This window comes from Labeo rohita, chromosome 19 (genome assembly GCF_022985175.1).
Source record: "Labeo rohita strain BAU-BD-2019 chromosome 19, IGBB_LRoh.1.0, whole genome shotgun sequence".
In the NCBI taxonomy this organism is placed as follows: domain Eukaryota; kingdom Metazoa; phylum Chordata; class Actinopteri; order Cypriniformes; family Cyprinidae; genus Labeo; species Labeo rohita.
The window spans coordinates 27,848,407-27,872,584 of NC_066887.1; the positions used below are offsets into that span (position 1 = coordinate 27,848,407).

At 33.8% G+C, this 24,178-nt stretch overlaps 2 protein-coding genes and 1 long non-coding RNA gene across 3 annotated transcripts in view; 1 reads left to right on the forward strand and 2 right to left on the reverse strand.

The window, feature by feature from the left end:
• The window catches only part of nedd9 (neural precursor cell expressed, developmentally down-regulated 9), a 35,684-nt gene extending 24,843 nt beyond the window's left edge, over nt 1-10,841 (forward strand). Inside the window, exons 3-7 of the mRNA XM_051136262.1 lie at nt 1,939-2,037; nt 2,116-2,259; nt 4,976-6,082; nt 7,211-7,300; nt 8,189-10,841. Coding sequence (XP_050992219.1) covers nt 1,939-2,037; nt 2,116-2,259; nt 4,976-6,082; nt 7,211-7,300; nt 8,189-8,734 — 1,986 coding nt within the window. The 3' untranslated portion in view covers nt 8,735-10,841. The remainder of the gene's footprint in view (nt 1-1,938; nt 2,038-2,115; nt 2,260-4,975; nt 6,083-7,210; nt 7,301-8,188) is intronic.
• The window catches only part of LOC127181495 (uncharacterized), a 79,886-nt gene extending 63,936 nt beyond the window's left edge, over nt 1-15,950 (reverse strand). The window contains exon 1 of the long non-coding RNA XR_007829786.1: nt 15,904-15,950. This is a non-coding gene — a long non-coding RNA (uncharacterized LOC127181495). The remainder of the gene's footprint in view (nt 1-15,903) is intronic.
• A 1,428-nt stretch (nt 15,951-17,378) lies between these two features.
• smim13 (small integral membrane protein 13) lies at nt 17,379-24,147 on the reverse strand. The gene is made up of 3 exons (XM_051137450.1): nt 23,958-24,147; nt 22,919-23,008; nt 17,379-20,055 (listed from the first exon to the last, which is right to left on the reverse strand). The coding sequence occupies exons 2-3, from the start codon at nt 22,992-22,994 to the stop codon at nt 19,865-19,867; spliced, it is 267 nt and encodes an 88-aa protein (XP_050993407.1). The 5' UTR covers nt 22,995-23,008; nt 23,958-24,147; the 3' UTR covers nt 17,379-19,864.
• Between the last annotated feature and the right edge of the window lie 31 nt (nt 24,148-24,178).

Here is a 24,178-nt window from a genome sequence, read left to right on the forward strand (position 1 = left end):
TTATTGCGGCGATCAGAGAGAGAGATGGAGTAAAGTTTTAATTGCTGCCTACGTAGAGCGTTCCAAATCAATCACTTATGAGGTTTGAGTTCAATTGGAAGGCAGCGGTCTATGTAGGTGGTAGACAGCAAGGCAGCCCACTTGGTTTTGGAACAGATCTGGAGTCTCTCGGGCAGGAAGCAGTATGGTTCCCATTTTCGAGACCTGTCAGTGACCCGTGAGTATTCTCGTGTGGTGACAGCGGTGTGTGGTGTATTAGTGGAGCGTTTGGGACCAGGAGGGGGGCTGATTTTGGAGAAGAACGAATAGAGACCAAGTACATTCCAAAGATGCCTCTGTCTGTCTGAAGCAGAAGACGGATATGTGGCGTAAAAGGTGGACGGAAAACTGCAGGAGTATAGAGAACTAACAGATTAAAAATGTACAAGATGACACAAATATTAATGTTTGGAACCAAGGAAGCATAAAAGACAGATCACACTATTAGAGTCTCCGTTTGGGGTTGCATTAATCTAGTCACATACACAATGCAGCATATTTTCACCACAGCCATTCTGCATGTTGCCGCAGTATGTTGTGATTAACAACAGCTGTTTGTGATTAAAATGTGAGCGTAAATGAAGCATAATTATTTACTATAATAGAAAAGCATGGAATATTAGTTCTAATATATACAAAATGATTTTTATAATCACTAATAATTTAATATAAATTAATACTATTAACATATTAACATATACATATATTAAATTAAAAAGATTAAAATATATTTATCATATACAAATCACATATTTTTAAATCTCTTTATCATGTGTATCATTTTAAATCATATATGTATATATATATATATATATATATATATATATATATATATATATATATATAATGAAATATTTAGGTTGTACTTGTGTGTTTTAATACATGTAATTTCAAATAAAACAAAATATATATATAAATATATAATAAATATATTTTGAATATTTAATAAATGATAAAATATATAGGTTATATATAATTGTGTAGTATAATTACAATATTTATTGTTTTATTACTTTAAAAATGTACAATCAATATAATATTTTCTATTAATAATATTTATAATTTAATAACTTAAATGAGGCATAATTATTTACTATATTATTTAATACATACACACTGTGACATGAAAATTTTACATAAAAATATCAAATAATATAAAAATAAAAAAGAATAAAAATAATATATTTTTTAAAATATAAATAATATTAAAATATTATATATTATATATAATATTATCTTAAATGAGGCATAATTATTTACTATAAAAATAATATATATAAAGGTTATATATAAATAATAAGTGTAGTATAATAATTATAAACTATTTGTTGTTTTTATTTAAAATTATTATTAAGATAAATAAGATTATTAAGATAAATTTGATACATTTAAATCAATTTTATTTAATTTGTATTATTTTAATTTTAATATAACTATAACAATGTAAGATTGTAATATAAAATATTATTATTATTATTATTATTATTATTATTATTATTATATTAATTATTTATTATAATTTATTTCATTACTTATTATGTATTCCATTATTTTATTCATTTAATTTAAAATTACATAAAAACAAATTGAAATATATTATTTATCTCATATATAATGTTAAATAAATAATACAAATGCACATATATTGTGTATATATGTTATATTTACACAGTATATATTTTAAGTAATTATTTGAACAATACTTTTTTTTTTATTACTACTACTGTTCAATCTTAAATTTCTTATGGTTGCAAAAACGTTTTTTGTAATGTGTTCTCAGCCTCATGTCATTTCTCCTACATGTCAAGAGACCCTCAACTAATGGCACTTTTTATGACATATTTCGCCTATGAATACAATTTTCTGCCTCCAACTTTAACGTTTGTATTCTTGTTTCAGGTGGTGACCCCAATCCGCGTAGGGCAAACGTACGCTTACAGTCCTGCATCTGATTCATCTCAAGACCTCTACGATGTTCCTCCAGTTCGTCCACAGGGGGTGAGTATCACTGTCAATAACACATGTACTCATATAGACGTCTGCATACGTGTATTTACATGATAAACACCCATACAGGTGTACGATATTCCGGCAAACAAACAAACTGGACAGCACAGCATTCCCAGATCCCAGGGCCTCTACGACACCCCTCCTTCCCAACCTGCGATCAAAGACCTGCGATCAAAAGGACTGTATGACATACCACCAACATCACAAGGGGTATGATAATCCTCCAGCTCTTAATATTCATTATGATGTCATGATAATTAACATATGCAAATTAGGAGTTGTTTAAAATGTTAGCATGCAACTTGTACACGTTACACTGTTTGTACTACACAATCTGGACGCCGAGAAGTTCAAGTTTGCTTTAAAATTATTGACACAAACAGTCAAAAATGTCAAAAAGAATTATGAAAACATATTTACATGCTGCCTAGTATTACTTATTATTTATTATTTTAAATTAGCTTTAATTTTAATTTTAGATAAAAGTTATTTTTATTTGTATTTATTAAAATGTCTTTTTTTTTATTTAATTTTATTTCAGATTTAATTATTTTAGTACTTTTAGTAAAGTTTAGTACTAGTTTAAACTAAATAAAAATGAGAAATGTTGGCTTTGCAACTAGTTGAAAAAAATTCATATTTAATTTATTTCACTAAATGTTAATTTAATTTCAAGTACTGAAAATATTTGTATGGCTTTCATTTTAGTTAACTATAATAACCCTTATGCAGCCCTTGTTCTTTGTCTTGTAACCATACGCTATTATTTCCCAGACATTTTACAAAGAAATAAATACTCAGATTTTTATTACTTTCCCCTGGTTAGCAAAATTAAAGCCTAGCTTGCCAGCAATGTTGGAGTCAAACTCAGAGTAGGGCTCTTAACTTTGCAAGGAGGTCAAAACAGAAATAATTGTGCTGAAGCCCCGCTTATGTTTCACCGCTGCTCCTGGCGAAATGCGGCACAGCGCCTCGAGTTTGTTTGAAATAAACTGGATGTATGTGGAAGCCTATTATTAGAGTCGTATTTAATTAGGGCTTGCGGAAACCCGGACTCACTTTGAAAGATAGATTCTACGCTTGACAGAAATCACTTACAGGCTGCTGTGTTTATTTATTGACCAGTGTGCTGTTGGCACGCCCCATGTACTCCCATTACGCTGTCAGGTCAATGTCGGGGTTTATCCTGTAACTGGATGGCAGGATTTTCCATATCCTATACGAGGTTTTAGAGCGGGATGATGGAAATGCAGAAGTGGACTTATTAGGATGTCAGCGACTCAAAACCGGTTCGTATTAGTGTTGTCACGATTTAAAAAAGCATTTTGGGCAAATTCAGGTAATTTGCCATAGAAATATGATTTTTAACATTTATGACTGTTATAGTGCCAACTATGGTCAAATTTCCATACAATGTTGCATGCTTGTTTAAAATCATCTGTCGCATATGCTTACGTAGATTCATAAGGTTTTGTTTGGAGTTTTTGTTTAGGATTTATAGGCTTTTGGGGATAATTGGCCACGTCCCTTTAAAGGTCACCCTATTGTATCTTACCAAAGGGGCAAGTTTCATTTTTTTTTTTTTTTTTTTTTAAAGTTACATTTATGGGATTTTTACACCTTTATTGTGAGAGGACAGTGAGTGGAGAGCTGCAGTGTTTAGTATAAAAGCATTGTTTCTGAATCAGTTTGAACGGTTTTAGCACCAGCTGTGATCCCATCTACTTAAAACTTTGCATGCATGTTTAGAATCACCTGTCTCATGTGCTCAGCAGGTTTCTTGAAGTTTTGAGTTTCCCTTTAGGCTTTATAGGATTTTGGGTAAATTTGGACAGACTCCTCTTCTAAATGACCCCGATATAGTTTCCAAAGAGTAATTATTGAGCTTGAGAGTCCAGAGAATTGTACTGCAGTGTTTATTTTTCTGATTATGCGAAAAACCTAAGACTAGTTCACAAAAGTATGTTTAAAGCCGTTAAGCCTTTAAAAAAAAAAAAAAAAAAAAAAAAAAAAAAGCAACATTGCCCCCTAGTGGCCCTATTTCTTTCAAATTTCCCACAGACCTTTGGGGCTATGAGTCAAACCCACAGAGGCCCAGAGAGTTTCGTTCCGACCGGCCTCCGTTAACCTTGTCTAATAGGTGCTTAAACTTGGTTTCTCAAACAAATGGTTGTGTAGTTATAGCCATTTTTATGTTTTTTCCTTCTTATAGCACTACGATTTTTCCTCATGACCTCAGATTGAGTTCTTGCATAGTTGTTCAGAGTTTGGTGAAGATACCTTATTTCGTTCAGAAGTTATAGGCATTTTACTAAAAGCGCTCCATCCCTTTTCGATCACTTTGGCGTATAATTATTGAACTTTTTTGATAATAATTGATAGTCACTTTTCAGAGAATCTTTCTGCACTGGTTTGGTTCCGATCGGATAAAAAACCTAGGACTAGTTAACAAAAGTAGGTTTTTCAAAAAATTCAAAATACCTGAAAATTTCGCCAAGCTCACGATCAATTCTGAGGCATGCGTTTTGTCCGGCATGAGCCAAGGATTCTAATGACAAAGGACACTTGAGCCTGCGACTGACAGTGTAGGAGTTATGAGCGACTTCATATTTTTGATTGCTGTAGCACGCCCGTCAGGCCGATTGGGGCAAGCCTCGGTGACATTGTCGGCGTTGTGAGTACTACCATCCCTCCAAGTTTCTAGTTTGTTCGACTTATGGTTTGGTCTGCACAATCAGTTTTACGTAGAGATTAATGATCCTCGGCCATTCTAAAAATTACAATAGGGTTTCAGCATTACGCACTTGAACCCCTAATAAATGAATCCTTGAAGCTACAAAAGTTATTGATTTCCTGTTTTTTTTTGGCAACACCAATTCTAATAAGCACATGTACTTCAAGTTTAACCAAATTCTCACTCCCACAGGTGTACTCCACGCCACCTAGTCAGAATAACACTGCACAAGACGAAGGGAATTATGACTTCCCACAGCCTTCGAGGCACAAGCAAGAAGGCATATATGATGTTCCACCACCGTCGCTCTCCAAAGCTTCTCCATGCTCCAACTACGACTTCCCGCCTAGCTCTGAGCCGATGTCCCGAAGGGGCATGAACGACAGCGCTGGCATCTATGACGTTCCTGCCAGCCAACTCGCCGCAGGCGGATCTCAGGACTTGTACGATATTCCACGTGGAATGCCGCAGAACCGGCACGCTTCCTCTGAAAGAGACAGGAATAAATCCGTTTACGATATTCCACCAGGAGACACTCGGTTACTCGGTGATGTGACTGAAGGAGTCAACCGATTGTCGTTTTCCAGCACTGGAAGCACTCGCAGCAGTATGTCGACGTCCTCTTCTTCCGCCGGATCGCCCGCTGAGGGCCGTCTAGCGTTAGATCTAGACTCTGCAGTCCAAAGGTTGAGTCGCCTCCAACAAGGTCTGGAGTCTTCGGTTTGCACACTGCAAACTCTTGCAGCGTCACCTCACTGGAGAATGTACAGTTTTATGGAGCGTCACGCCAATGAGGTTCGTGTTTCATTTGAGCGTGTCAAGTGTACACTTGCGGAGTTTCTCGTATTCGGCCGTGGGACGGCTGCGAATGCCACAACGTTGTCCGATCCAGGATTGCACTCCAAGTTGCGACGCCAGTTGCAACGACTGGAAGATTCCTATCAGATTCTTCAACAAACATACCAAACTCTTGAAAACAATAGCTGGGCGCTTAATATCCTAGCAACAGGCGCAAAGCATCATAACAAGAGTGACGAACTGGAACGTTTTGTAATGGTGTCGCGGACGGTGCCTGACGATGCCAAGCAGCTGGCTTCAACAATAGGGGGCAGCGCAGAGTTGCTTTTCCGCAGAGCACCAATAGAAGGCATCGTTCACCCCTTTACTTGCACCCCAACAGAGGAAAACAGCTACGGAGGCCAGACCAAACCTTTCCCCGTATCACACGACAAAGCAAACATGAACAGCGAGAAATGCGTTAAAAGCTGGATGGAAGACTATGACTACGTCCACCTACAGGTAAGAATCACATCTATCTATCTATCTATCTATCTGTCTATCTGTCTGTCTGTCAGTCATTCTATCATTCTATTTCTGTTATTATATCATTCTAGATTCTATTTACCTATGTATCTATCTATCTATCTGTATACCTGTCTATCTATCTGTCTGTCATTCTATTTCTTATCTATCTATCTATCTATCTATCTATCATTCTATTTATCTATGTATCTATCTGTCTATCTATCTGTCTGTCATTCTATTTCTTATCTATCTATCTTTCTATTTATCTATGTATCTGTCTGTCATTCTATCATTCTGTTTCTTATCTATCTATCCATCTGTCATTCTATCTATTATCTATCTGCCATTCTATCATTCTATTTCTTATGTATCTATCTGTCTATCTATATCTATCTGTCTATCTGTCTGTCTATCTATCTGTCTGTCTGTCGTTCTATCGTTCTATTTCTAATCTATCTATCATTTTGTCATTCTATTTCTTATCTATCTATCTATCTATCTATCTATCTATCTCTAAATATCTAGAATGTATGCTTATTTTTGGTAGTTAGCACTAAAAAAAGTTAGTGGAATTTATTAGCACATGGGAAAGAATAGTAAAATAGTTTTATTTTTTATTAACATTTTTGCAGATGACACAACAAACAATCTAAAATATCAAAAAATATCTGTGAGGAGAGGAGAAGGAATCATTGCAAACATATGCTTTAAGACACTTAGGAAATCACCTACAAATAAAGTGAATGTAAAAACAAACAAACAAATAAATAAATAATGTTACAAAATAAGGCCTCCAGTGCAAAACTATTGAAAAACAGTTAATCCGCTTTAGTCTATCATCTGTTAATCCTGGTTGTAGAGATTAGGAATGAGATCCCTTACATTTAAGCATGTCAAAAGCGACATGCTGTTGGGATTAAAATGTAAGCGTGTACTTCAATCTCAAGCAAAAGGCTTAAAGAGGATAGTTTAGATGCTGCCATACCAGGGTTTTGAAGAAAATAAAAAGAGACGATTGCTTATTCGAATTGAGCTCACAAGACAAATAAAGACAGACTTTCTAGTTTCTGCTTTGAAACTAATTGTTTCGACTTTCTCACTGACCTTTTGTTATTTTCACAGGGGAAAGATGAATTCGAACGACAACAGAAGGAACTTTTAGAAAAAGAGAACATCACCAAACAGAGCAAAGTCCAACTCGGACAAGAACAGGTAAATGACGTGCACAGCTTGTATGTCAGCCAACAAACAACAGGGAAGTAGCTTATCATTAATGCGGAAACATTACGGATACAGTGCTTTATCAATCTTAGAATAGATAAGAACAGAAACACCAGAAGAATATGACTTGAAGAGGTGAAAAAACAAGGTGGCGAAAACCTTTGTTTTGTTCACACCTCAGGTGACAATGACTCACCACATGTGAAAGAGTTTTGTTGACCAAGTCAGTTAACAACTGCATCACATTAGTGTCCATATGTTCACCATATATCAGAGTTTTACTACAACAACCTCACAGGTGCAGATCTCAACGCTTTTTTACCGCAAGCAGATGGTTCCTGTTGCATGTAAACAATCTTAGAGAGCTGCCCATATAAACTATGATGTATATAAAGATGTTTTCCCATTTTTCAGGTTTGTTAAAGCTGTATGTCAAAATCAGGCAAAGAAATTGTTAAATATTTTAATGAATATGCTTGTTTTTGTTTTTTCCAAAGATTACTTCTGATATGGAAATAAACTACATGAGATATCTTCAATATGTTGTTTTATTTCATTTATTTATTTTTTATTTATTTTATCTTTAATCTTTTTGTTTGGAGTGCATATGTATATATATTTAGTTTTTTTATCACTTTTTTAAATTTTTTTTTTTACTTGTATCCCTCAAAAATAATATATTATTATATATATTTAAAAATAAATTAACGATATCTATATATTATATTGCTTATTTTTAATGTCATTAATTAATTTCATATTTAATTTCACTTTTAGTTTAAAAAAGTGCACCAGAAAAGACATGCACTATTTTTCTGTATTTTTATAATGATCATTTTAAAAAGTTCTAACTCAGAATTTCTTTCTCTCACTTAACAGCTGAACCAGTTCAAACAGCTCGAACAGGAAGTGATCAAACCCGTAGAGAACGACATCACCAAATGGATCTCCCACCAACATTCAACAGGCTCCTCCTCAGACTCCTCCTCTAATTTCTCTATGGGAGGCGGAGCTCCGTCGTGTTTGCGCGATCGCCAACTGTTGGGCTTTTATGCGGACCAATGCGAACAGCACTTTGTGACTCTGCTGAATGCAGTAGACGCTTTTTTCGGCTGCGTAAAGGCCGGGCAACCTCCACGAATCTTTGTTGCGCATGGCAAATTCGTCATTCTCAGCGCCCACAAGCTTGTGTTTATCGGGGACACGCTGTCGAGACAAGCCTCGGTGGCCGAAGTGGCAAATCGAGTCATGAACTTAAGCAACATGCTGTGTGAAATGCTAAAGACAGTCGTAGGAGCCACCAAAATAGCGGCCCTTCACTATCCCAACACGGCCGCCGTACAGGAAATGGTAGATCGTGTGACGGACCTCTCGCACTTGGCACAACAATTTAAAGTGCAGCTCTCGCAGATGGCGGGATTGTGATATCATCAGCGTGATGTCACTAGCTTCTAAACAAAGACTGTCGTTTTAACATTTATATTTATACTCATGTAGATGCATCACTGAAATTTGTCTTCTGTAAATAGTCATGTGTACATATTTGGCTCTATATTTTGTGTAGATTTGTTTTATATAATAATAATGGTAATAATATTAACTGTATGAATAGAAATGATTCAGACTTGCATTTGTAGAGTGACCGTTAACATTCCTGATCGTTTTGTGTATTAGGCACCTTACAAGTTGTCCTTAACTGCTAATTATTGTGTATTGCCAAATGCCAGAACATAAAAAAATGGAAATAGTTTGTTTTGTAAACGTGCTGTATTGTGTGATACACACTCTGCCGAGAGAACAGTATGAACAAAGTTAAAGATTTCTCTGTGTTTGCTATAGAAATTGTTTTGCTTGTTCCTGTTTGATTTTTTTTTTTTTTTTTTGGTAGGTGAATCTCATAAAAACTGTCAAAAATGTGCTCTGGGTCATATTTCACCCCAAAATCAAAGAGAAATGATATTTTGTTGATGCTTGCTTTAGAATCATTAATATTTTCTGCATTGTGGCAAATAATTAATGAAGTTAAATACTTCCTCCCCTGTTTTTATTTCTATAATGAGAGGGAAAAGTGTTTTTTCCATTACTGTATTGTAGAAATAAATAAATAAAGGTACAATATATGCAAAATATACAATATACACTACCAGTCAAAAGTTTTTGAACAGTAAGATTTTTGATGTTTTATTTAAAGAAGTCTTTCTGCTCACCAAGCTTGCATTTATTACTGCATCCAAAGCAGTAATATTGTGAAATATTTTTACTATTTAAAATAACTGTTTTCTATATCAATATATTGTAAAATGTAATTTATTCCTGTGATCAAAGCTACATTTTCAGCATCATTACTCCAGTCTTCAGTGTCACATGATCCATCAGAAATCATTCTAATAAGCTGATTTGCTGTTCAAGAAACATTTATTATTATTATTATTAATATCAATATTTAAAACAGTGGACTACATTGTTTTCAGAAGTCTTTGATTTACAGAAAGATCCAAAGATCAGCATTCACCTGAAATGAAAAGCTTTTTTAACATTACACACTACACCATTCAAAAACTTGCAGTCAGTATATTTTATATATATATATATATATATATATATATATATATATATATTATTATAGAAATTAATACTTTTATTTAGCAAGGATGCTTTAAATTGATCATGATCAAAAATGATGATAAAGACATTTATAATATTAAAAATGTTTTCTATTCACTGAAGAAGCCTGAATAAATTCTTCTCAGCTGTTTTCAACGCCATAATAATAATAATAATAATAATAATAATAATAATAATAAATGTTATTATTATTATGTGAGCAGCAAATCAGCATATTAGAATGATTTCTGAAGGATCATGTGACTGGAGTGACTAATATGATGCTAAAAATTCAGCTTTGAAGTCACAGGAATAAATTACATTTTAAAGTATATTCAAATAAAAAAAAAAAAAACAGTTCCTGTAAATTGTAAAATATTTCTGAATTTTACCATTTTTGCTGTCCTTTGGATCAAATAAACGCAGGCTTGGAGAGCAGGAGACTTCTTTAAAAAAACATAAAACTGGTAGTTGTTTAAGCATAATAATGATTTATTAATTTTTTGTTGTTTAAGCATAAAATATGTAAAATATATTAATTATATATGAAAATACAGTATTTTATTAAACTGAAATTTTTAAAATTGTGTTTTTAATGAAATGTCACAATGCATAATAATATATATATATATATATATATATATAATAAATGCAGCTAAAAATCAATTCATACTTTTTCATTCTGGTTTTGTGGTGAAATCTGACCTAAACATGTTTTCATAAGATTCATTCTGCTAACGCAGCATGGCTAATGAACCATGTTAAGCAAATGTGAAATCTGGCAGAAGCGAGGAAGCAGTTTTCCCAAGAGCTTTCACCCCTCCATTAGCATAACTCAGTGTCTCACCGATCCATAATTCCCAAAGTATTATCAGATGATCCAATTGGACAGATATAATCTGATTAAAAAAAAAAAAAAAAGACCTTAGATGGATGTGAGCATCCCAAACCATCTCTTTGGACCTTGGTGACTAATACTTTCCATTCCAGTCTGTAATGAAATGAGCATGTATCATGGCTCATGTGGGTTAGCGGCGATGATGAGAGGCCATGCTAAGGGGATTGAAGAGTAAGTCGAGCACGGTCTGAACAGAGTGCCACACCATATTATCATTAACATTAACCTGCTGGAACATTGCAGTAGGAACACCACATGTCTGCCCAATCTAATTTGGTAGGGTTTTTATTATGCCATCTCACCGAAAAAGCCTTAAAATAAGGGTAATTTGGCCTTTTCTCATCTAACAATGTTTTTAACAGATGCACATGATGATTTAGCGTGTGGCCTGCGGTGAGATGAAGGACATTAGCTCATGCAGCAGGTGCTCTGCGGCTCTGTGCAGCTGTGCACCAGTTTCACCAACCATTACCAATGGCTAATGGGCAATTTTTTTGATGGATCATTCCCTGCATGCTGCAGTCATATAATAGAGACATTTGTTACATACAGCAGCATTAGATTGTGTTTTTTTTTTTTTTTTCAGACTATGGTTTGAATCTGCTGCATGTTGTTGATTACCACCAACAATAATCTCAATTTGTCCCATAATTCATTCAACTAGTTTCTATTAAATTCAGTGCTTTTACAAATGAACAAATTGCTCTAATTGTTTGTATGTGAAAACAAATGGGAGTTTGTGATGGATTTGTTTCTACATCAGAACAGATTTAGAAAATCTTTTCAAATTTTGAAGCATAACATCACTTGCTTACCAATGGATCCTCTGCAGTGAATGGGTACCGCCAGAACAAAAGTCCAAAAAGCTGATAAAAACATCACAATAATCCACAAGTAATCCACATGACCAAAATACTAGTCTTCTACCCATACTATTGTTTTTTCCAATGAAAAAGTTGTACTGTCTGAATCAGGAGAGAAATACGCACAGATCAAGCAGTAAATAAATATGTGGGCGGACTTTGATGCGAGGACAACAGGGGTTGGACTTTTTCCAGTGTTCATACAAGGTGCTTAAATGTGACTTTTTTGAAATTTAAGGCCTGGAAAACCCTTGAAAATACCAATATTCCTGAAGAGGTACTTGAAAAGTGCTCGAATTATTGAAAGACAATGCATCTATGAAATAAGCATTCAATTTTTTTAATAAGCACATCTTACACAATGTTGTGTAAACATGGCTGAAGACGTGAAAAGAGGAACAGATGAACCGAATCAATTGAGTGAGTCATTTACGCTGGAACCACTCTGATTGATTCCAACACTTTGATCATTCAGCTCAAGCGATTCACTAGCAAAAACCAGATCAAATTTAAAAGAACCATTCATTTTTGAATTTTAACATCGCTTGTAATGATTTTAAAGAGCATGTACAGTGATGGGTTTTTTAAAACTCCAAATCAGTTAAACCATTGCGTCGCAAAATGATTCCAACTGAATCATGTATCGCAAACATCATTAACTTAGTCCGGGACTTCAGAACTGGTTCGCAAACATTTGATTTAAATCAGGACTTCAAATTGCATATTGTGAATCATTTGATTTAGATCAGGACTTTAAATCACGTATTGTGAATCATTTGATCTAGATCTGAGCTTCGGAGTGGGTTTGTGAATCTTTTGATTCAGATCGGAACTTCAGTGTGTGAATTGTTTGATTCAGATCAGGACATCGGCACGTTTATAGCGAACCATTTGATTTAGATCTGAACTTCGGAGTGGGTTTGTGAGTCATTTTGCGAATTGAATGATTCGCGATCCGCATTCTGAGTCCTGATCTGAAATTATGGTTCCTGAATCATTTGATTTAGATCAGAACTTCAGACTACAAATTATTTGATTCAAATTGGGACTTTGATGTGTTTATAGCGAATCATTTGATTTTGATCTGAACTTCGGAGTGTGAATTGTTTGATTCAGATCAGGACTTCGGCACATTTATAGCGAATCATTTGATTTAGATCTGAACTTCGGAGTGGGTTTGTGAGTCATTTTGTGAATTGAATGATTCGTGATCCGCATTCCGAGTCCTGATCTGAAATTATGGCTCCTGAATCATTTGATTTAGATCAGAACTTCAGACCACAAATTATTTGATTCAAATCGGGACTTTGATGTGTTTATAGCGAATCATTTGATTTTGATCTGAACTTCAGAGTGGTTTCGTGAATCATTTAACGAATTGAATAATTCACAATCTGCATTCCAAGTCCTGATCTGAAATGATGGTTCGCGAATCATTATTCAGATCGGAACTTCGGAGCCCAGATTGCGAATATCATGAATCATTTGATTTAGATCAGGATTTTGGAGTGAGTTCATGAATCTTTTGATTCAGATCGAAATTTCAAATCGCGTATCGTAAATCATTCATTTTAGATCAGGATTTTGGAGCGAGTTTGTGAATCTTTTGGTTCAGATCGGAACTTCAGAGCACGAATTGTTTAATCCAGATTGGGACTTCAGAGCATGTATCGCAAATCATTTGATTTAGATCTAAACTTCAGAGCACGTTCATGAATCATTTTGGGAATTGCATGATTCGTGATCCGCGTTCCCTTTCCTGATCTGAAATGATGGTTCACAAATCATTATTCAGATCAGGACTTCATAGCATGGATTGCGAATCATTTGATTCAGATCAGAACTTCAGAGCGGGATTGTGAATCATTTCACAAATTGAATGATTCACAAGCCGCGCACTGAGTCCTGACCTGAAAGGATGGCTTGAAATGATGAGTCATTATCTTTTTAAAATTTGAAAAGCATTGTTTGATAAGTGAGATCTCTGTTCGAAGTCTTTGAAAAGTCCTTGAAAGTCCTGGATTATCATTTTACAGTGTCTGTTTTAAAGAAAAACAATTTAAAGTCATAACACCAAAAGTGGGTTTGTGAAAAATTCATGTTCAAGGGCTCTAACAAAGATTAAGGCTTCATATGTTTTAATTTAATTCCTTGGGAACGTCTTTTAATCTGCTAAAATTTCATTGCATGATCAACTTAAAGAAACAACGTAATTGAATGGCCACATAAATCATCCTGAAACAAAATCTCAAATGCCATTGGTCATTCTTTTGTGCTTCCAGAACATTCTCACTCTTTTAGGCATGGTAATAATGAATGCTAACAATCTTGCTGGGAACGAAGGAACGCCAACTCGCAAATCTCCGTACAAGCCTCATCCACTGACTGGCACTTACAAGTAATTAAAGATTTAAACATTTTCCGCATTCAGGACTAAGTTTTCTTCGGGGAAACAAAGAGAAAGCCTTTAGAAAGAAACTTTCATTAAACATGGCGAGAGAGTGGTAAATTCTTACCATCGCTTTCTCCAAACCCTTTCCTAGTGATTTATCTTGCTCTTATAATGGCATCAGGGGAAGTTCTGCGGTCTTGGATGTGTCTCAAGTTGGATCTGCACTGAATTAAACAGCCTGAGGAGGGAGGGCTGAGTTATCCAATCGATGCCTCACAGCTCACACTAAATAAGTCAAGTGATCAAGTGAACTTAATGGAAACAACACATTTCATTTGAGTTAGTATTCAGGAAGCTCAAAAATCACAAAAATACACAAGAACCGTAAACATACTGTAATCGTTTACAACTTGCATAACCCAAAATGTGAGAAGAGTTATCATGCTATGCTGTGGGTCAGTTTCAAACACCAAACTTCTTGTTTTTGGTTGACATAAAACATAAAAAGGCAGAAGAAGTAAAAACAGCTTTATCATCACAGTTTATTCAGGCACCCGCATGCACGGCCATATTGGAGATACTCGGATGTAAGCAACAGCACTGATGGCACGGTTAATATACTACTGAAGATGTTGTTCTGCTAATTTATGCTATCTAAACTACGGGAAAAAAAATGTGTGGAAGGTGCTAAATCATATAGAAAAGGACGTAGTAAACAGGAAAGGGCACAATATTTTGACAAACTAAAGTTATTACGTGGTAAAGATACATAGAAGCAGTATTAATTAAGATATTAGCTTGATATTTCACATACCTGACCGGAAATGATAAGAACAAACACAAATGTTGTCAAGATTCTTGCCCTGGAAAATCACGGTTCAGTTTGGCCAACCACAAACGCCTTTTGTTCCTCAGACAGTTTTTTTGCACTTTTCTCCTTGATTTGTTATAACTTTTGGCAGTCTATAGTACTCCAAATGTTTTTCCTGGTCTGAACGATTAGTACAGCCCAAAACATGATAATAATTGACTATTTTCAGCAGCAATGATCAGCTAAATATGCGGGTTTCGTTCGGTTCAGTAGCATTGTTTACATTCATTGCCGCCAAAATGGTTGATTGATGACACGTAGTGAAAACCCTCGATAATGTAAGACAATTGTAATTGATTGTGGGTCACATTAACCCCAATACACTAGATGTACAATTACATTTCTCATATTTTATATTTTTAGTCACTAACAAGCTACTTTTTTGTGAATGCCCTGGTGAAAAAAACAGCATATGCTGGTAGGTATGCTGGAATGCTGGTTAGGTAGGTTTTGATGCTAGTTTAAGCTGGTCCTTTGCTGGTTTATGCTGGTCCTTTGCTGGTTCATGCTGGTCCTTGACCAGGAACATGACCAGCAAAGGACCAGCTTAAACCAGCATCAAAACCTACCTAACCAGCATTCCAGCATCAAAACATACCTACCAACATATGCTGTTTTTTTCACCAGGGTGAAGACCAATGTGGAACAATACAACCCCTAACACAACAGTATCAATATGCAAATATGCAACATACTTTCCCATGAGCCATGACCATGTGCATCGTTTTAGTGTATAACAGAAGCACTTGAATATGTGCTGTTTTCTTTTCCAAACGCTTCCAAAACATTTAATGACCCCCCCGATGTTGACATGCAACAGCAGAAAGGTACTTTGCATTGCTGGGAAAGTTGTTTGCTGCGTCACAAACAATGACACCACAAATTTGCAGCCCTGATGTTTGCAACCCTGATGCAGAAAAACAAGAGTAAGGTGGAGAGGGGAAAAACTTAACTGAAAGGTCTGACCTGCGAATACACTGGCGACCAGAGCAGCGCTGGAGATGTCATTTCCGTGGCTTACCACAACCATTTCCTGTGAAGTATTCTAAGGCCTCAAAATTACAGCTTCTGTGCGTGGCAAAGCCTCTCTTACCTCTTTCATTTCGTAAACGCTGCATATATTTCGATAGCTTTTAAAATGTTGTAGACAAAGAAAAGGCAACTCTCTTTAAAAATATATGCTGACAGTTTATGCGTAAGTGCTTGATATCTTGCGTTTCTGGTCAAAGTTTTTCTGAGCTCTTTCATTTAATTTAACCAGCGTATATTTTATATTTTTGCTATGTTTTAAAATAATATAAATAAAGAGAGGTCTATAAAAAATACTACTCTTTAAAATTACTAAACGGCCTGCTGCTAATCAAAGCAGCTGCACGCACTTACATATCCACTGCATGCATCTCCACCAGGTGGCGCTCGGGAGAGCGTGTTGTTGTTGTTGTTGTTGTTGTAATAAACATATTAATTAAAAGAATTGGTAACAAGCATTATCGCCCAGGCAATCTCTATATAAAAAAATAATAATAATAGTATTGTACTTAATAAATACCCTGTGCATTAATGACAAACGACTTTTGGTCCATTACATCAGTGCTGAGAAACGTAACAGGTACGTTGTGACAGTGACGTTTATCTGGCTATTCAGTAGCTGTCTGGATAGCAAATTACACCTGAGTAATGACAGTAATAAACTTTAACAATGTATAATGTTAGTGTTAAAATGGGAAAATTATTATTTAGACTCAATGTAGCCTACCTGACCAATCAGGGGCAACACCTGGGAATGAGCCCCGCCCATTTCGAGTGCCTTTGCATCTATCTATCTATCTATCTATCTATCTATCCTCTTCCCACCTTCATGCACAAGTGTGTTATTTTTTTGCATTTACTGCCACCTGGAGTACATCACTACAGCTGAACTTTTCATATTTATTTTTAGTGAAGCAAGTGCACAGTATTCTAATTAGGTTTAATAATGCAAACTCTAAAAGTATTATTAAAGTTAATTAAAAGTTTAATCTAGAAACATTATTATTATTAATACTATTTAGTGTTTGAAACGGTTCAGGTGCATTTAATTTAGCCAATTAAATTTTTTTGGAGACAATTACAGTTTTTGGAAACAGTTCACAACCTTAGGCTCTACTGTGTTATTGTATTCGTATTTTACTGCCATCTTGTGGACATTCTTAGTAGTGCAGCAAAATCACTAAAGCCGTAGCAGTAAGTTCATATGGCCACCAAACATTATAAAATACAAAACCAGGCGTTTTGTGAGTAAGTACTGATTACTGAAGTACAAAACAATACCTGAGAACAGAACTGTCAATTGAATTACATCAGTGAGCCACTTGAGACTCTCAGAATTATTTGCTTTAAAAATTAAAAATTTGCATAACTGAAACATGCATTACAGTAAGAGTTCACATAAACAACTTCACTGTTTTATGAAATATATTTATTATGAAGGGAAAACATCTACTGTCATAAAAGGGACCAAAAAATAAGAACATGTAACAAATAATGTGACCGTCTACATTGGTGATAACGGCATTTCTTCAGAAGTTAACCTGTGGACAGTTTCACACACAGGCAGGGTCAGGCTGACCTGAGGTCAGTGCAGCATTTCTAGCTCTAATGCTTTTATAAAGCTGCAAATAGCAGGCGTATCTGAGATCCATCCGCTCAAACAGGACGACTTCAACCCAAGCCAGAGGCACAAGGATGCGGAGCGGAGGCGACCGATGGCGGCCATCATAAAGCACTGTGCTGTGCTGGGAACAAAGAAAATTTTACATTATCCTAATATGCAGTTATTGTGTGCAGTCCTGTCAAAATGTTTATTTTGTGACAAATAAAGCAGCTTTCATTGCACTTGTTGGATAAATGTGTATGGAAGTTTCAGTTGACTTTTTATCTCACAATTATGTCTTTTTTATTTTTTTATTTTCCCTCAGAAAATAAACTAAATAGACCTTTCTTAATATATATATATATATATATATATAATATATATAGGATAAATTTGCAAATCTGAGGAAAACCTCATAATTTTGACTTTTTAACTCACCATTCTTTTTAGCGTTGCAATTTTTTTTTCCTCCGAAAAAAAAAAAATCTTTATTAAAAAAAAACTGAATTGTGAGATATAGGCTAAACTTGAAATTCTGAAAAAAAAAACTCATAATTTTGAGTTTTCACACAACTGTGAATTTGGAATTCTATTTTTTGTTTCTGCCATGGAATAGAAAATATAAAAGGTAATTGCAATTTTGACAAACAAACTTAGAGTTACGAGATTTAATCTCTGAGAAAAAAGTTGAAAGTGTTAGATATAAACTAAGAATTGCAGAATATAAACTCAGAACTGAGATAAACTCATAATTTTAAGAAAAAAGTCAGAATTGTGAGATATAAACTCACAATTACAAGCAAAAAGTCAGAATTCTGAGACAAAAAAAAACTGTATTTAACTTTATTTTCGAATCTGTGCAGAATTCAAAGAAAAAGTCAGAATTCTGACATGTAAACTCAGAATTACAGAATATAAACACAGAATTGTGAGATAAACTCAAAATTCTAAGAGAAAAAATGTAGAATTGTGAGATGTAAACTGCAAAAAAGATGTATTTCATTTCATTTTCTATTCTGTGGTTGAAACAGAATTCAGAGGAAAAAAGTCAGAATTATGAGATGTATCTCAGAATTTCAGACTATGAACTCAGAACTGTGAAATTTAAAATTCTAAGAAGAAAAGCCAGAATTGTGAGAAAAAAAAGTTGAAATTGTGAGATATAAAATAAGAATTGCAGAATATAAACCTTAAAATTTTGAGATAAACTCAAACTTCTAAGAAAAAATCCAGAATTGAGAGATATAAACTTAGAATAGCAGAATATTAACTCAGAATTGTAAGATAAACTCAGAATTCTATGAAAACAAAGTTGAAATTGTGAGATTTATAAACATAATTGCAGAATATAAACAATAACCTCAAAATTCTAAGAAAAAAAGTTAGAATTGTGAGATATAAACTCACAACTGCACGGGAAAAAAGTCAGAATTCGGAAGCAAAAACATTGTATTTAAACTTCTTTATTTTCTATTCCATGGTGGAAACAGAATTCATAGAAAAAAGCCAGAATTATGAGATGTAAACTCAGAATTTCAAGATATTAACTTAGAATTTCAAGAAGAAACTGCGAGAAATAAACATAACAGTGGGAGGAAAAAAAGTCATAATTGTGAGACAAAAAGTTGTAATTACCTTTTTTACAAGTATTCCTTGTTTCTGCCATAGAAACAAAATTAAAAAGGATAACTGTAACTTTTAATCTCACAATTCTGATGGAAACAAAAAACAAGCAAGATGTAAACTCAGAATTCAGAGAATCCAGTCAAAATTGAGAGATGTAAACTCTGAACCGCGTTGTATTTGTATCTCTCAATTCTGTTTTTCCATCAGAATTGTGAGATAAAGGCACAATTGCCTTTTGTTTTGTTTTATTCTGTAGCAGAAACTGGCTTCCATAAATGTCAGAACCAGTGTGGTGTCAGTGTGAACAGTAGTGCTGTTAGCTCACAGAAATGCTGGACGTTTGGTCATCAGCTTGTTTTTTGTGAGCTTGAGTCATTGAGAGATTGGTTAAACAGTAACACATACATGTCGATACGCTTTCACGTAAATATATTACGCATTCACGCAGCGGGTGCCGAGGGTAGCAGCGTGTTAGTCGGGACATGAACGTGTGGCTGAGCTGGTTCGTACAAAAAAACGCAACTTCAGACCGGGCGTGAACGAGTGTAGGCATGACGGAGGAGAGCACAGTGACTGATGCAGGTCCATTACACAAGAAATGACCTCCCTTCCAGCCTGAAATAGCATAACGGTTATGACGGTGAACTGGAGGAGATCTGGTTCAGTGCTCTATGTAGTGCTGTCGGGAGGGACAATCCTTTGGCGAGCGGTTTTGGGTCGGTGGCGGGGCGTCGGGGGCGAGCTGCGTTCACTCTCGGACTCAGAGGGCTCGGTTTCAGCCTGCGGGGAACCGGTGTCTCCCACCAACTCCCGCAGGAACTTAAACTTAGACAGGAAGAGCTGCCACACCACGTACCACCCTGCAAACAGGACACAAAGACACTTTCAATGAAATACACAATGTCTGGCTGTCAGGATTACACTGGAACTAGGAGTGAGATGATATGCCTATTACCCTGAATTTGACTCTGGTTCATTTGCACTGAATATAAGATAACGCACAGATTTAGATGGTATTTGCAAAATTATATGTGAACTTGCATGCATTTCAGATTCCTGACCAATTAGATTTACATTTCATTTTGCTGAGAAATGTTTAGCCATTTGTATCAATTAACAGCAGTTAAAAAGACTTTGCATTGCGACCCAACTCTTATACTATGTAATGTCAAAATTTCTCATACAAAATAATACTAAATAATTTGAATGATATTAAAGTAAAATGTAAATTATCTAAATGTATAATGGTTATGAGTTTTTGATGTGATAATATTAACAATAATGTCAATGCAAAATATCTTAAAAGTCTTAAAATCACAAGAAATATGAATTAATAATAGGAATAAAATGCAAACTGTTTGGAAACATTTTATTTATTAATACAATTTTTTTTTCCTTTTCATTATTGGGTAAAATTTGAAGAGTAAGATAATAATTTAAATAAGAATAAAAATAGAATCACATGTAAAACATATGGAACATTATGGTAATAGGACGTTACTGGGAAAATATAAATAATAATAATAATAATAAAATAATACATTAATTAATTACTTTATTACTTAATTAATTAAAGAAAGAAAGAAAGAAATTTAGAACTTTGGGAAGAAGTATGAATTTATAATAAGAATAAAATGTAAAATAATTGTATGCATTATGATAATGAAAATTCAGTGGAAAAAGGTCAGAATTTTCTCAATATTAATTTTATTTACACAAAATACAAGTTATTATTTTTTTCTCTTTCATTATTGGGTAGAACATGAAAAGTAAAATAAGAATTCAAATGAGAATAAAAACAGAATCAAATGTAAAAAAATATGGATTACATTATGGTAATAAGACTTCACAAGAAAAATGTAAATAATAATAAACGTGGAACATTATGGTAAGACTTTACTAGGAAAATGTGACTGAAAATTAAATCACATTTAAAAAATATGGATTACATTATGGTAATAAGACTTTACTAGAAAAATGTAAATAATAATAATAATAATAATAATGTCAATGCAAAATATCCTAACTTTTTTTTTTTTTACTTTGGGGAAAAGTATGAATTCATAACAACAATAAAATGTAAAATATCTATGTACTACGTTAATGAGAATTTAGTGGGAAAATATTAATTTTATTTTTTGCAAAAAAAACCAAACATTATATATATACATATATATATATATACACATATATATATATATATATATATATATATATATATGTGTTTTTCCCCTTAATTATTGGGTAAAATGTTAGAAGTAAAATAATAATTCAATAAGAATAAAAACAAAATGAAATGTAAAACATATGGAACATTATGGATGTAAATAATTGTAAATAATAATAATAATGTCAATGGCAAATATCTTAAAAATCTTGAAATCACAAAAAATGTTTTAGGGAAAATATTAATTAATTACAAGAATAAAAAGTAAAATTTCTGGATGCATTACGGTAATGATAATTTAGTGAGAAAATGTCATGAAAATCGCATTAGAATTTAAAATCTTAATTTTCTTTATGCAAAAAAAAAAATAATAATAAAAATAAAAAATCTAATTGTCTTTTAATTTTGGGATACAATATGAAATATGTAAACTAAGAACTAACGAGAGCCATAAAGCAAATCGAATGTAAAACATTATTGGAAAAATAATTAAAAAATAATATCACAATGCAAAATATCCTAAAAATCTCATAACCTTAATTTATGCAATTATTTTTATTTATATTTTGGAATAAAATATGAATCTGAGAATCGTAAGAGTCATATGTAAACATCTGGATACTTTACAAAAATATTTCATTTATAATCATTAATTAACTACACTAGTTAACATGAACTAACAAGGAACTATACTTCTACAGCATTTATTAACACTGATTAATGTAAATTTAAACATTTACAAATGCATTTTTTTAATCAAAAGTTGTATTTTTTACTATTGGTTGATGCACTTTGAACTAACATGAATAAGCAATGAACTACTGTATTTTTATAGGCTAACATTAAGTAAGATTAACGAATACAACAGAAAAATTATTTCTTATTGTTATTTAATGTTAGCTAATGCATTAATGTTAATAATAAAAAAATAACCCAGACTCATCCTTGGTAGAATATTCTGACACTTTTAAAAAAGCATCTTCCTCATAACTAGCAACAACCACAAGTTTTGACATGTTCAGTGCAGTGACCTACATTAATCTGAACCAAGCCTACGCCTGACTTGATGACACAACTTCTCAAATGGCATATTGGACATTGCACTTATGTAACAGCTGACAGGTTTCTACAGTACAGAAACCCATTTGAACTGCTCCTGTGCCCTTAACAGATGTGGGTCAGTCAGAGAAACCTTGACTAAAGTCAACACTTAACTCTCAGTGAACTCTGGAAACGAGACGTCTGTGTTGCTGACAGTCAGCAAACCTGCTCTATTTTTGCAGTGCTTGACTGTACCGACCACATTCTCTCTCATAAGACCATAATTCAAGGCTGTGAAGACACTGTAGAAAATATCATGTCATGACCATCAGATTATGGAGCAAGCAACCACTGAGATAAGACTTCACAGAATCATGCAAGTCCTTGAATTTATAGTTCGAGAAGAGCTACAGTGAGCCCGAAAGTATTCAGACACTCAAGTCACACTTACAAATGTTATTGCATTGGATGATGGATTGCAGGATCTTCTCTCAGGGTTTTCTGCAGCTACTTACCAAAGAGCATGAAGAGGAGGACACATATCAGCGTGGCCACGATCACCAGCACGGTCAAACCAACACTCTGCCACATCCTCCTCTTCTTTCCTAACAAACAAAACAAAAAAAAAACACACACACTTTTTAACACCTGCATTTGCTCACCATGTTCTCAATTCAACACTAGAATTCCTGTAGGACCCCAAGAATTATGTCTGATATCATCATACATGATTAGCATGCCTTATATCATACACCCGATAAAGATTTCAAACGTGAAATGCATAACCAAAGCATCTAATCTATATAAATGATATATAATTTATATTTAATTATTTTTAACTTACAATTATATTTAATTTAGAAGTTATATTTATATATTTGACATAAAATGTATAATTATTAATAAACATATATCAGATTATGTATTATTGATCATTAAAGTAGAAAAATAAAATTAAAAATTAATAAATATAAATATTGCTTTTAAAAAAATCAGTACTACCTAAAATATTTACAAATACATTTATAAATTATTAATTTTGCATAAATGCATTCACAAGCATCATTATTTTAGCAAAAATGCTAATCATCTTTTATTTTTGCAAGGTGCATGTAAGACGCATATCATACAAACCTTAAAATGTCATATAAATATATATGATCTAGTATATTATATATCAAATTTAAGACTTATCACATCACTTAATCATATGTCATATTACTTGTCAGTTAATCGTACGTCATATTACGCAAAGCAACAATGTACCATGGTATAACTATGTTTTAGACAGTATCACTAATTATATAATGTGTACCATAGTACAGTTATGGTATCAAATAGTAATTTTATGGTACTATACCATGATAGTTAAAAGTTATAATTACAAGTGTAGAAATATCAGATATTGTGATCTCATATAATACATTTCTTTCTTTTTTTTTTCTTGTGTGATACCAGTTTAAAGTGATTGCACACAGAGAGAGGTCTGTGACTAATATGAGTCATGCAGATGAAAGTGTTTATGTTTATGATCAGATTTATGATCAGACTTACAGACGTTCACGCCTCAGTCTTCACGCCGAATCCCGCGGGGACGGATGCCGGTAGAGCATGTCATGGAGAGTCTCTAATATATTCTCGTTATCTACATCATTGCGACATTTACAGAGAAAAGAGAAGACCGAGAAAACAGCGAGCTCGAGCTTCAACAACACACTCAATCTGAGGATGACCCGGAAGTGCTCATTCTTACCATTCCGCCGCGTGGTATTGTG